The following is a 15,044-nucleotide window of genomic DNA, read 5'->3' on the forward strand; positions in this document are numbered from 1 at the left end:
GAAAGAGAAACCCCTCCATATGTAATATCAAATTCTAATAAAAGTCTATCTGATGTAGAAAAGAAATATTTTCAACCTGAAAAGGAAACTTTAGTTGTGGTATGGGCATGTGAACATTATCACATTATATTATATGGCACATCTTCCAGTGATTCTGCCGAAGGAACATGATGAAATTGTGAAGAGAGATAAAGAAGTTAAAGAGAAAATGAAATGCTATGCAGATCGGAACAAGAATATCAAATGGCAGGCTTAGTGTTGGTAAAACAACAACAAATGAGAAAGTCACAATCTAGAATTCATCCATCTCCATTGAAACTAACAGGAATACATGGATCAGCAGTTACAGCACAAGATGTTATTAGGACACTAACAAGAAACAAGGAGCATCCGACAGCTGAGCAAAGAAATAACCTACAACAAATTTGTAAGCAGATGCGATCTGGTGCCATACGAAGAAGAATGTGATAAATCGATGATTTGAAGATCTACCAGGATTTTAAAAAAACGCACAAAGTCAAATTGATCATTGTGAATTTGATTGTAACATGTATTTATTTAGTGCATTGCAGTGTTTCCTTGCGAAGAGATGAACTTGTTTAGTGAATATTGCACTTAGGCCCTCATTAAGAGTGACTTGTAATTCCCATTTTGTCCACTTAATAGGAGTTAGCAACGAAATAAGGAGTGGGAGTTTTGCGGGAAACTCTGCCCCTTGTTGTTTTTCCCTGAACTTATTTATTATGTGAAAAGCATGCAGAATATATCCGGAGAAAATACTTCTGAGTGAGGGAAAAGGTGCAATCCAGTGATTTCTATAGTTACTCTGAATTCCAAGGTTCAAAACTTCTAATGGTGTAGGTATAATGTACCTGGTGTTACCATACCCTCGGTAATTCTGGGTATGTTATTACTGCATAGTTATTCACGTGAGCAGTAATAATTAGCCCCTTAATAAGAAAGGTTAAGAATAACCTGAAGGATGTTCGTGAATAAGTAGAATTTAAAAGTAAAGAAATACTTAAATTTGAAAGATTAAATTCAAACAACACATCCAAATTGAACTGTTACTGGGGTCCTAGAAGGGTAACCTTGCAGGCACATGGCTGCTGGTGGGAGACTCAAGCTACCAGTTACTGCTCATTGGGTCAACTTTTTTATTTCTGTTTTGGAATTGATCTACTCAGCCCAGGTGGTTTTAGCTCGGGAGGTTTTAGCGAAGGCTTCTTTGTGGATTTCCTGATATGAATTGAGACAATTAAATTATTTTTGCTTTGTTGACACGTATTCCATGTTTTATTTGAGACAAAAGGGGACTCATAGTTTGTGGGATAAGTTCATCCCGAGCCTTACATTTATCCTAATTCTTCTGTCTCCCCGGTCTTAGGCTGGTTTTGTGTCCTTTGCATTTTGACACCCAGGTGAGCCACTTGACATAAGGTTCACTTTCTTCAGGTCCTACTCTTTTTAACCTTCCATACCAGGGTTTCTAGCCAGACGTGCTGGTAAATGGCAGAACATTTATGGGCGAATTCCTCTTTGGGCTTAGCAGGTTCCAGGGCTAGAAGCAGAACCATTAAAAAAAAAAACATTGTTGTTGCCATTTTTAGTGTTATTCATAACCAAACATGTAGAGCAGTTAGAACATGAAATCAGTGCAAACATATGAAGGACCTCTCCTTTGACATAGGCAAACCGGGCAGGGAGGTGGTGGAGGATGAGGAAAGTTGCTCCACGTCAACAGGATGACAGAATGGAGGGCGAGGGTGAAGGAGGAGTCTCAATGTAGAGTGTCAGTAAAACCAGTATCCTTGAACGGTTTTGTTTTTTTCTTCTCCTTGATACCCACCATCTCCCCCATCTTTTCTGTAACATGAATACATTCCTTCCACAGAATCTGACTTCTCCCGCCGTATTAGTTTCCTTAACTTCACCCACATTTAGTGGTTGGGATAGCACCTCTTCTGTGATCTCCGTAGTCCATATATACATTGGCTCAGTGTGCAGTGTCCATTCTTAGGATTTGTTTTATGCTGTTCTTGTATGTAGTTATACAGTATGAATGGTTGTATAATCTTCAACCCACTATTCCTGCATGAATTTATCTAGTTTTGTCAGACTTGCATAAACATGCCGTCATGGCTTGGCTTCTATTACTTTGAGTGGTCTCAGATTTCTCCAGTTGCTTAACTGTGCCGCAATGGTTTAGCCTTCACAACTTCCTGGGTGGACTCCATATAGAAATTTCCTGTTGGTTAATAATGCAGCCATGGCTTGTGCTTTTACTGCTATTTGGTGAACCCCATATAGTACTTTGAGTACTTAAATCGCCAACCAAATGTTGGGCTTTATTGGCTCTTGGTGGTCTCTTGTAGACCACACTAAAGGGGATAAATATCAACTTGCACTATTGTCTGTTCTCACACTCTTCACCAGACTAAATGCTTAAGCACATTTATTCTGCCACATATTTAGAACACCGGTTCAAACCTCAAACCTCAAGCCCCTCACACAACACCTCCCATAGAAGTATAACTGTAACCAACCCCCTTTTCAAATGAAAATGAAAGTGCTTCATAAACCCATCATGGTATGAAGCGGCAGGTGAATAATAGAATACACTACGACTCAATGCCAATTCATGAATAAATTAGTATAAAATACATCTTCAGGAAAAATCAGAATTTTCATTAATGCGAAAAGCCTTTTTCTTTCAATGTATTTTTAAGGTCTATCTTGTGTTCTATACTTTGCTTTCTGCACTTTTGGTGGGTATTTTTGTTTCCCTTTCCACCTCCAAGTATGTTTTTGGGAATATGCGGCACACCCTGATTTTCCCACTTAATTCCCTCTGCCCCAGTCCCACTGCATACACCTAAAACTCTTCTCTGTTGGTATTTAAATGAAGGTTGTGAAATCCCTTGCCTCATTAATATTCGATTTGTGTTTTTTCTACAACAATTTTAACCTAAGCTGATAGTGAACTACATTTATAACTTGGTTCCTTCTTTTCTGGTGGATACATAACCTTCATTCAGATGCTTCACCCCCCCACTACCCTGCCACCTCGATATCATAACATAACGTGTATTTGTAAAGCACATGTTCACCCGTAGGTATCTTGGCTCTGAATAACAGATGTTTATTGTTACTCAACTCATTGGCACTCATTTTATCAACCTCAGATGGGTAAAAGGCTGAGTGGCCCCACTGGGATTTGAACCTGTGGCCATGAGGTCGAACACAGGCCCCTGTAGTGGACACATTAGTCCACTGAGCTGCTAGACCCGGTGATGAGCTAGTGTAATGATTAATAAGATCCCAAGGTATGCAATCTTGCTATGTGCTGTATTTGCTGCTCTTATGGCTTTCTCGGTTCTTCTACTCATGCCTCAATGGGGCTTGGAATGAGAACATCTGAAATTGATTCCAGTGAGCTGGTTGCTGCCTCATATACCCCAGTCTGACGGCAGGGTCAGGGGTGCAGCCGCGTGGTGCCACTGGATAGTGATTGCTAGAGAAACGTTTTCAGGACCCGTCTGAAGCCTGCAAGGCATATTTATAAAGTGAGGAATCTATTGGAAGATTATATATCCGCCAGAACTATTTTTACTGAAGGTAAAGTAACTTTTCATCTTTACTCTTCCCTTCCAAACACACAGAAGGCGAAGATTGAGGAACACCTGATCGCTGCATCCCTAGCATAAGGTTTTTTCATGACTAGTCAATTCTTACGAGTGCCCTATATGGAGGTGGAGGTCCCTACGCATAAACAGCGTGCATGTATAAAAGGAGGAAGGCATAGTACTCCTCCTTCCTCCACTTGGATGAGGATGAGTATTTGCTCAAGTTAGATGTTCTCTCTGTGTCCTTGCCACCTCATCCTAGTCAGACCACACGTACACCGAATGCAGATCTGCTTGGATGACAGCTAAGTATCAGTAATCTTGGCAAACCCTACTTGTCTTGCGTTCACATTTTGTTTGAGAAGAAACCTTAAGCGAGTGGTTACTTCCAACAGGAATTGATAGTCTTATTATTTTCTTAGCAGGCAAAATTGGAAGCTCAAAACATTGATCCACTGAGAGTTCTCCTTTATCCACGCCGGAGATTGGGAAATAGACTTGAATGAAGATTGGGTGCAACAGAGTCAAAGTGTGGGCTTCAAAGCCATTTCTGAGGGTCATATGTATGCTTTGACTGAAGACCAAACAAAATGTATTGAGGTGCTCTTGAATATACTGGAGCTACTCTGTGGAATGCCTAAGATCCCCAACGCACCATGCGAACCTACAGCGCTGGCTCGGTTTCAGGAGGCCTTAGGTCTCACAGACCTTTGGAGGTGCCATCAATCTTACATCACACATGCATACTCCTATTTTTCTGGGGCGCACTGGGTGTTTTCAAGATTGGACTACCTCTTTGCTCCTGCTGGCGAGAGGTTGAGGTTGATCAGGTTGAGGAGGCGGAATACCTGGCTAGGGGAATCTAGGACCACTCGCCACTTTATCTCCGGGTGGGTGGGAGACGGAGAAGTCCGGGCACAACATGGAGACTGAACGCATAGATACCATGATGCTCATAAATGGTTTTCCCCCTGAATTAAAATTATTAAAGTTGAAGCTCCGACAATCAGAAAGGAAATGGAGGCATGGCTATAATACTGAAGATAGACAGCAGTTCCTGCTGGTTCGCACAGAATACAAAAAAGCTATATTGAAGGCCAACGCCTCCCATTTCTCAGCTAGAATACTCAATGCAGATAATACATCTAAAGACATTTTTAAAATTGTTCGTGAGATCAGTAGTGACGAGAGGATATTACCCAATCAAGTCCCTACCCAAGAAATGTGTAACAGCTTAAACACCTACTTCCTGGAAAAAATGTGCATAATCAAGTCTAGTATCCCCTCTTCGAGCAACACAGATGGCCAGGATGACATTTGTAGAAACTCAGCCACAAAAAACCATCTCTCAGCTATCTGCCCTAAAACTTTGATTGAGCTTTTAACCCGAGTTAAGTCGAGCTCTCCGAATGATTGTTGCCCACCCCCTATACTTAGAGATATATTTGTAACACTTCCATACAGTATCCTCCCCTTTTTTAATGAGTCTCTGACTAATGGGGTAGTACCTAGGGCTTTTAAGGCTGCTACGATAGTCCCCCTCATGAAAAAGCCTGGGGCAGATCCCCTCACCCTTTCCAATTATCGTCCCTTATCCCTTCTTCCAGGCCTGTCTAAGATCCTGGAGGCCCATGTTACTACATGCCTGTCCAATTTCATTGAACAAACAGAATACCTGGAGCCTAATCAAGCGGGCTTCAGGCCATTTCACTCCACGGAGGGGGTGGTCCTCGCCATGTTGGACACGCTTAGAACTAACACAGATAGGGGAATTCCGCAGGCCCTGGTGCTCCAGGATCTGTCTGCAGCGTTCGACACGGTCGACCATAACATTCTGTTGAACTGTGTCGTACAAGCAGGGATCCAAGGAGCTGCCTATAATTGGCTAAAATCATTTTTGACAGGGAGAACGCAAGCGGTTCGCCTTGGCACTTTTACTGGTCCCAGACTGACTATATCTTGCGGCGTCCCACAGGGCTCGTCCCTTTCACCTCTATATTTCAACCTCTATCTAAGGCCTCTGCTTTTCTCATTAAAAAATCGGAAGGTAACCATCTTTAATTATGCAGATGACCTCCAGCTGATTTTCCCCCTGGACTCCCCTGATGCTGCTGCTGAATTTCGGGCTACTGTGCTCCATATTCAACAGTGGATGGATAGTAATCATTTGAAGCTAAACCCAGGCAAAACAGAATTAGTTCTGCCTGGGAAGAGTAAGGATTGCTGGGGCCCACATTTCTGGCCTACGGAACTAGGTTCCCCCCCCCCTATTGCGTCACTGTCTGTAAAGAGTTTAGGGGAAGTGATTGATGCTGATCTCTCACTTAGAGGACAGGTGGGTGCGGTGATTTCCACTAGCTGTTACCAGCTCTGTAAAACCAGAAAGATTGCTCATCTGTTAACCCACTCAGCTTTAATCCAGGTAGTAATAGCACTTGTTCTTTCCGCCTGGATTTTTCAAATTCCCTCTACATCGGGTTGCCTCAATATTTACTGAAACGTCTGCAAATGGTGCAGAACCAGGCGGCAAGATTGATCTACAAACAGCCTAAATGGCACTCGGCTAAGGCCCTGCTGATTTAGCTCCACTGGCTTCCAGTGGAGCAACGGGTGGCATTCAAGACTGGATGTTTAGCTTTCAAAGCACTGCATGGCAACAGTCTGCGGTTCATTTCGTCCATGGTCAACAAGTATGCTCCTCGGCGAAACCTACGCTCTTCTCATCTTCATCTCTTATCTGTTCCGACTATAAGACTCAAACGTGTCGGAGGTCGCAGATTTTGCCACTTGGCACCTATCTTTTGGAACTCCCTCCCAGTAACACTGAGAAGTTGTGTCAACTTACTATGCTTCCGGAAAGCACTTAAAACCTGGCTATTTGAGCTGACCTACTAGTCGGTCTGATGTCACACTTGCGAAGCATGATTAGCATGATTAGCGCCATGAAACCTGTGGTGATAGTGCACTTTGTAAGCAATTGATAACATAACAAAACGTAACGCATGGACTTGGCCAACTACAGGCCCATTTCACTATTACCAACTATCAGCAAAATAGCTGAAAAATATGTGAATCAGGTTCTATCTTCCTTTATTGAATCCACGGAAGGATTACACTCCACCCAGACAGGGTTCAGAGCAAAACAAGGAAGACAGCCCTGGTAGCAGTAGTGGAGGCAGTTAGGGGTATTGTGGATGCAGGAGGCTGTGCTGCAGTGGTCCTGTTGGACCCCAGCGCAGCCTTCGATACAGTAAACCATTCTCTTTTGCTGCATCGGCTGCATCTTACAGGGGTCTCGGGAGTGGCCATTAAATGGTTCCATTCTTTCTTATCAGACAGAAGTTTCTCTGTCTTTGAGGGAGAGGTGTCATCCAGCCAGCTGCAATTGAATCACGGTGTTCCCCAGGGTTCATCCCTCAGCCCAACTCGGTTTAATATCTACATGAGACCTTTGGCTGAGGTGGTTCTTCCCTGGGGAATCCAACTAGTTACCTACGCCGATGACACGCAGCTGGTGGTTTCCTTGGTGAGGAACGATGCTTTAAATCAGGGGATCAACAATCTGACCCCGTGTCTCACCAAGGTTCTGGAATGGATGACCTCATCCTTTTTAAAGCTTAATGGGGCCAAAACGGACATCATGCTCCTGGGTTACAAAGCCCCAATTAATCTTGACCCTTGGTGGTCTCAATGCCTAGGACCCCCCCAGTACCTAAGACCCATATAAAAAGCCTGGGGATCTGGCTAGATTCCTCTCTGGGATTTCACTACCAGGCTAAGAAGGTAGCCGCAACCTGCTATGGGCTGCTGACAGTCTTAAAAAAAAGTGTTAGACCTTCTGCCATTCGAAGCCAGACGATTGCTGCTCCAGTCGCTGATTATGCCACGGCTGGATTATGCAAACACCGTCTATATGGGGGCCCCAGTCGGCATCATAAAAATTCTGCAATCTGTACAGAATTGTGCTGCTCGGCTGCTCATGAAAGTCCCCAAAAGATGCTCAGCGAAAGTCGCACTTCAATCCCTGCACTGGCTATCCATCAAGGGAAGGACTACCTTTAAAACCCTGTGCCTGGCGCATAAGTCCATCCATGGTGCTGGCCCGCCTATTCTGGATCCCCTCTTTCGTCGCCACCAATCAGTGAGATCTCCGAGATCCAACCAGCGGAACTTGCTGGTGGTTCCCAGGATGAAGCTGGCCCGGATGGGTGGCCCTCGGCTCTCTGTGCACGCAGCTAAAGAATGGAACGCACTCCCAGATGTCATCAGGCACGAGTCGAACCATCTTGCTTTCAGGAAGCGCTTAAAGACACACCTTTTCCAATAGTGTCTTTCATTTCCCTTTGTCTTACAGCGCTGGGATGCTCAAGAGTAGCCATGCGCTATAGAAGAAGGTATTCATTCATGGGCACTGAAGGACGAAACAGTGGCTAACGAAATTAGGGTAGACACCAAACTCTATTTGAAAGAAAATGAAGGCTCTGTGCAATCGGCGGTCACCCTTTGGGAAGCTTTCAAAACTGTGATACGCTACAGAGCCCAAAACATTATCGCCTACAAAAATCGATGGGAGCTTCAAGCGATCCTGGCGCTGAAGCACAAGCTGGTAGACCTTGAAAATAAGGGCGCTCCCATATTAAGTGAGCGCACGCTTTGCCAAATTGGCATTACTAAAAGGGAATACTGTGCACTGATTACCAAAGAGGCACAGGCGTACCAGCTCGCAGTCCAACATAGATTGTATAAGACCGGGGACCGGGCGGGCAAACTGCTAGCGTGGCTGGGCAGGAAGGAACAAGAGTTGAGGTGGGTCGTGTCTATCAGGGAACAAGGCACCTCAGGATATTGTGGGGGCCTTTGCCCGATACTATTCAACACTTTATGCAACTCCGCCCCATGCAAGTGAGGCAAAAATAACCCAATATCTTGAAGGTTTCAGGGTTTCCTGCCTGGGCCCAAATGAGCTGGACAGGCTAGATGAAGATATCACTCTGGCGGAGGTCATAGAAGTCATCGGTCAGCTGAAAACCAGGAAAACCCCAGGTCCGTATGGCCTCCCAGGGGAATGCTTTTAAGCACATGGGGCCCTATTGGCCCCACATTTGCTTAAGATGTTCATTGCCTCCAAAGGGGACGGGATGCTCCAGGCAGATCTCTGACTAGCAACAGTGGTGGTGATTCATAAAGCGGGGAAACCCTCGGATGGGTGTGGGTTTTATCCTCCCATCTCACTGCTAAATGTAGAAACCAAGATCCTGGACACCATTCTGGCGACACGTCTTTTATCTGTTATTACCTCGCTGGTATACGAAGACCAGTCAGTCTTCATGCTGAAAAGAGCCACACTCTACAATTTACGGCGCATGGCCAACTGGATTGATGTAGTTAGAGACTGAGAGGAGGTTCATCTCCTACTTTCTTTGGACGCTGAAAAAGCGTTTGACAACATCCACTGGCCCTTTATGAGACACACTCTAGAGAAATTCGGATTTGGCCCGGGGTGGCGCTACTGTACAATGCGCTGGCAGCCAGGGTCCGGATCAATGGAACTCTTTCCGGGACCTGGCCGGTCCAGCGGGGAACTAGGCAGGGATGCTTATTGTTCGCGCTTATTTTGGAGCCCCTGGCGAGTGTCGTCAGGGCCTTCCCAGGTTTGGGTGGTTTTGTAGACGATTCCCAACTGATAGACGAAGAACGCATATCTTTATACGCGGATGACATTTTACTATATGTGACAAACCCGACGGAGACGCTCCCTCAAATCCTATGGCTCGTTGAAGACTATGGGCGCCATGCAGGCATAGGATTAACTGGACAAAATCTACCCTATACCCGTGGGGGAGAGGGGTGGGGTGGTGGTGCCACAAGGAATTCCTAGCTGCCTGCGTTGGTCTACGGAGGGATTTACTTATCCTGGTCTCTACATCACTACGGATGCGGCAACTAGCCAAGTTCGTAACATTAGGCGGGTCTTCTTAAACCTTCAAGAGGACGTTAAGAGATGGAGGAGACTTCCCTTGACCATTATAGGAAGGGCTGCCATGTATAAAATGGTAACGCTCCTGCAGTTGCTCTATGTACTATAAAACAACTACGTTAAGATTCCAGACACAATCTTTAACATTATTGACAGTGAATTGTGGCTACTCCTATGGGATAGGGCTCATCCCCGCATCGCACTCCCAACACTGCAGAGGAACCCGTACAATGGGGGTTTGGCTTTGCCAGACATTAGACTGTATTATAGAGCGGCCCATCTTATCGCAATTAACAAATGGATCCACGCACCCCGGGATCACCCGCCTTATAGGCTTGAAAGGGTACAGTTTAGAGACCGTACTTATCTTCATATTATCTACGGCAGCAAGGGGTGTAGTAGATTGCTCCAAGCGACCCAAAGGACGCTGGAGGCATGAAAGAGAGCCGAGCGACAAATGAAGGGGGATCATAAATGTACCAGAGAACCCCCATTGTGGGAAGGGACTATGCTGAAAGAGATTGGAAAGCAGTGGGACCTAATAGGTATTTCTAAAATAGGTGATGTCCTGGATCATGGTGTGTTGGCATCTTTCAGTACCCTCCAAGCCAGATATCAACTTCAAGACACTCAGACATATGCTGACCTCCTTTTGAAGCATGCGTGGGTTGTGGAGGGACTTGATGGGGAGGCACTACCGGAATATGCCCTGCTGGGGGGTCGCCTACTTCAGTAGGAAATCCTGGCTAAGGCTATTTTCTTTACCTACAGAACACTACTTAATACTGTGCCTGATAAATTAGACCCACTCCGATTAATATGGGAAAGGACCACTGGGGTGCTGGACGATATAGATTTGGAGGCCGCCCTCGTGCATCCACGAGAAGTGGCAATCAAATTTAGGTTGCGTCTCATTCAGTACAAAATATCACACCGCACTTATTTTGATAGAGCCAAATTGCATACAATAGGGGGAGCTGAGAGCCCGGAATGTCTTCGCTTATACACGGAACATGGGACGATCATACATACCCTTTGGGAGTGAAATGCGATACAGCTATATTGGGGAAAGATTGTGAGGGAGCTCAATAGTATACTGAAGGTCCAAATAGAACTGGAGCCAAGGTTTCTTCTGTTGGGAATTCCAACAGATGTAGACATCCAGAGGCGCAAACTTGTACTAGCCAACTTGGGGCTGGTAGTAGCCAAATGGGATATTGCTAAATACTGGGGAGCCCTGCAAATATCCACCCTTGACGAATGGTTGCGGAACACATGACATATAAGGCCTGGGGTTGTCCCAGGAAGTTCTGGAAAATATGGGCATCCTGGATTAAATACTACGGTCTGGATGTGGAGGGAGTCCTAGAGGGTCGGAGTCCGTTGTCCGGAAGACCGGGGAAAGAGCCTTGAACGATGTACTGTTGGTTTTCTATCGTTTACAAGCATGATAAATTTAATTTGGATCTTGTTTCCCTTTGCGCCCAGGCTGCTTCAACCCATTTACAGACTCATCCAGACAGCCAGTTTGTGTTTCTAACTGCCCTACACTGCCAATATGGAATGCCCTGTACTGTGTATTCGTGCTTCGTTTGATGTTTTTTTTTATTATGCAAAACAAAATAAAAATATTCATTAAAAAAAAAGATCCCCAACTTAGAGACCAAGCATGCTACTACCGCCTGAGCAAACTCTTAAAAAAAGGAAACCAAACCTTTCAAGAAAGCCTTTGCCTTCCAGCCCTCCCAGAGTCCGTGATTGAAGTATGACGGCTAGTAAAACCAGACCGTCAGGCAGTGCTCTATTGTACTGGTTTCCTTCCTTGCTAAGGAAATTTGCCCCGTCTTTATTTCTGACCACCTCAGTGTTTTGAAGTTATCATACTGACAGTCGGTGCTTTAAAAACCCATAAATAGTGATATGATGGGGGTAGAATCTGGTTGCAGTTGGAGATTTGCATGTGTCATGGATAGGGCCTTTCTCGTATGAAGGAATGGAGGCAGAAGTTCTAAAATAACTGAGTTACCATGGTGAGTAACCTCTTCTTACCTTTGCCATTTCATTAAGCATCTTGCTGCTGTCTTCATCGCTGTGGAACTTTTTACATTCAGTAAGCTTCCATCTGCTGTGCACACTTCTGTCTCACCTCAAGGACTCTGTTATTTGCTGCAGCCCAGCCTCACCTCCCCCGGCCTCAATCTACTCATCAATGCCTCATCCATGACCATTGTAATTAATACCCAAGATCCGTAAGGATTTCTGTGGCAGCAGAAGTCTTGTACATGCCTCAGCTTTGCCGTGGAATCAAATTCCTCTGTATCTTAGGTCTCAGCCAAACCTGATTAGTTCCAGAAAACAGTTAAAAACCTGTGTTCTTTTTTCTCCATGCTAGCATTTTTTTCTGATCACTGTCATCTGTATTCTTTGCTGCTCAGCTGCTAGCGCCAAGACGACCTCCTGGCATTTGCCACGCTTTATTAATTTAATCTAATCTAATGCCCTTGTTTTCCTCCCGCAGGAAAGACTCCGATGAGGCTGACTTGGTTCCTGCTAAAGAAGCAAACCTTAAATGTCCACAAGTTGTCATCTCGTTCTATGAGGAAAGACTGACGTGGCACTCCTACCCTTCAGAAGAGGAAGAGAAAAAAGAAGACAAGAACTAAGCATCGGTGTGAACATGTGACATGGACACTGCACGTGTGCCCGATACAAGGGGATTCTTTGAAGATCCATTATCATTTCTGAACCCCGAGACTGAAGAATCTGCGTGGTTCCAGACCACGCACTTTCTTGTACGTGGTGCCAACCTCTCCCAAGGCAGGGCAGTCCTATGGCACAGGAAGGTGTACAGGATGTTGGCGAGAAAAAGCTGCTCTTAAAGTAGAGTAGGTCCAAGCCTTCTGTGAAGGAAAGCAACATCCAATGTGATCATTTCTGGGGTCCCAGGGTGATACTGCAGCCTTCAAAGGGCCAGTGATCCACTTCCCATAGTGCTCAACTCTTGGCATTACCAGAGTAGCATGTATGTAGTATGTGGCTTATCACCAGCATCCATGTGTGTGCGTGTGTGTGTATGAGTGAGGAAGAGACCTTGTGTATGTGCTCATCTCTCATGGGTTGAGGATGACCCAAGTGCATTGTCTCAAATCAGTTTTGTAAAGTAAATTGTTGCCATATGACATATCCATGTGCACTTTTCGGCAGGAGTTGAAGAGGTTTTTTTTTAATTGTTCCTTTAACTTCAAACAGATTTGTTAAGATGGAGGTAACACAGTGTGGACAGGGGCACATAGAGGTAGCTACAGTTTTTAATGGCACAAATTGGTTAACTGCATGCCTTTTCACGGAACTCTGACTTTACATTCCTTGCGTAGCCAACTGTCCCTGTCCAGAGTTTCAGTGGCCGTGGTGTTCAGTCGACAACCTCCATTTTTATGCTCCGTTTTTTGTGAGACCATGGAGGGTCCCTAGTTTGTCCTGCCTATTACCTGCAGGGCACGGCTCATTGATCTGTTTTTATTTTGTAACATGTTTTTTTTAAACTAGGAATGACGTAAAAGAGGAAATATTTAATGTTCTTAAATTCTGCACTCCTTCCAGTCCCCCACGCCCCCTTTTTCTTCTATGACGCCTCATGTTCCTGCCTTATCTTGGCACATGGGATCAGCTGTAATTAGCCCTCATATCTTTGTACAGAATCCTTTCCATTTTTATGCATGTTGTGTAGGATTTTGTGAAAACGTGGTTTACTTGTATAGTAAATGTTGAATATAACTTCGTACAAGGCTCTTTTCTGTCTGTTGGCTGTCTTAATAAAATGTTTAGATTTCTAATTCTTACATGGTTAGTTGGGAAAATCTTTGCTGACTGGGTTGGATGTGGGTAAGTGTTGGTCTGGTATGAGAACCAAAAAAGGTACCCTTGGTCCATAAGTTGGGTGTCTCCTAGAAAGAGGATTCTTCATCTCTAGGGGAAATTGATTGGTGCTTAGTTAGAAAGAGTATGTTTCGTTAACATTTCTTTTAACCGCTTCGATGCAGTGCACATTTCCCGCTGTGTGGGCGAATTCCACGCGTGCGCACATCGGATGGCCCCCAGCCGTCCCAGGCCCACCGTGACGTCAGACGGCCGTGGGCAATCCGACGCATATAAAAGGTTAAATGTACCTCAGCAAGCACTCAGGGTGTCCACATGTTTTGTAGTTCGAACTCTTAGGTGCATGGAAAGTGTGTTATATAGTTGGGGTTCTGAAATGGTAAAGACACAGTCTCCAGTCCTTTCTTTTTAAAAGTGCAGAATTACATAATTCATGCCACTAGTGGGGTGTAAAATGTGTTTAGGTTAATAAGCAAAAGTTTCTAATGAAATAATTTTTTAAAATAAATAACTGCCAAACCACGGCATTTATATTCAGGAAGGTTCTTGCTAAGTAGCCAATCAGAAGATGTGCACAACAGAACTAATATCCTATAGCCTTTTGACTATGACTTGATGTTCTGCAGAGTGAGTTTGTTGCAAACTTTGGCAAATTAGAGGTGCATACAAGGATAAACACTTAACATGGTCCATATTTTCAAAAACAATAGCTTCCTTAAAATGACCTCTGGAATTAGCGAGATAGGTAACGCAGTATGCTCTGATGAGTCTTCTGTTGACTTGTGCAATGGAGCATTGTCAATCAGGACGCGGATCTTCTTCCACAGTGGAACTGGGACATGGTTTCTAAGTCTGATATTGTCACCTATTATTTGTATACATTCCACTATGTTTCCATCCTGCTGCTTCATTAATGTATGAGGCTACATAACAAAACAAGAGATGATTTTCGTTATTTATTGCTGAAAAGTTAGTAAAACTTGCTAAACAGTACTGTTTTAAGATTCTTTTTGAATAGAAAACTATTTCGACAATCCTTGATGATGTAAGGTAGGGTATTCCCATGTTGGCCCTTTATATGGTGCATGTTCGAGGACTTAGTCTGGCTCTTGGGTCTATCAGTTTCATCTCTCAGGTGTATTTTAGAACTCAATTTCAATTTGTAATCTTTATTCGATGCTTAAAAAGACACCATAAAAGCACATGTACGTTATACACACATTAATAAAAAACAATTTCTATAAAAAAGAGTATAAATGTTAAAAATTAGCTAAAACTATTTTAGAACTCAAACTGGAATATATCTGCTAAAGCATGCACTTCAGTACTAGGGACCATTGTAGTTTGCTTGATATGCTCCAAATATAGTACCTTAACTTCAAACATATGTTCACAAAAAATCTAGCTAGTGCAGTGCAATGTATGTTTTATAAATTGCTAGTGCAATAAGGGAAAAAATGTTGATTGAAAAAAAGCATATTTTAATATATCTGATTGAAGAGATGTAAGAGGGAAAGCTTGATGAAAGAGTAACGCACATCAGTGTATCACACACTTAAAGAAAC

At 44.1% G+C, this 15,044-nt stretch overlaps 1 protein-coding gene across 5 annotated transcripts in view; it reads left to right on the forward strand.

Annotated features, from left to right (window-relative positions):
- CBX1 (chromobox 1) overlaps positions 1-14,727 on the forward strand; it is a 157,691-nt gene extending 142,964 nt beyond the window's left edge. For all 5 annotated transcript variants that reach the window (XM_086924272.1, XM_086924271.1, XM_086924274.1 and 2 more), the window contains one exon: positions 12,122-14,727. In XM_086924272.1, coding sequence (XP_086780398.1) covers positions 12,122-12,266 — 145 coding nt within the window. In that variant the 3' untranslated portion in view covers positions 12,267-14,727. The remainder of the gene's footprint in view (positions 1-12,121) is intronic.
- Positions 14,728-15,044: the final 317 nt, after the last annotated feature.

Source organism: Lissotriton vulgaris, chromosome 5 (assembly GCF_964263255.1).
Source record: "Lissotriton vulgaris chromosome 5, aLisVul1.2, whole genome shotgun sequence".
NCBI classification, from domain to species: Eukaryota; Metazoa; Chordata; class Amphibia; order Caudata; family Salamandridae; genus Lissotriton; species Lissotriton vulgaris.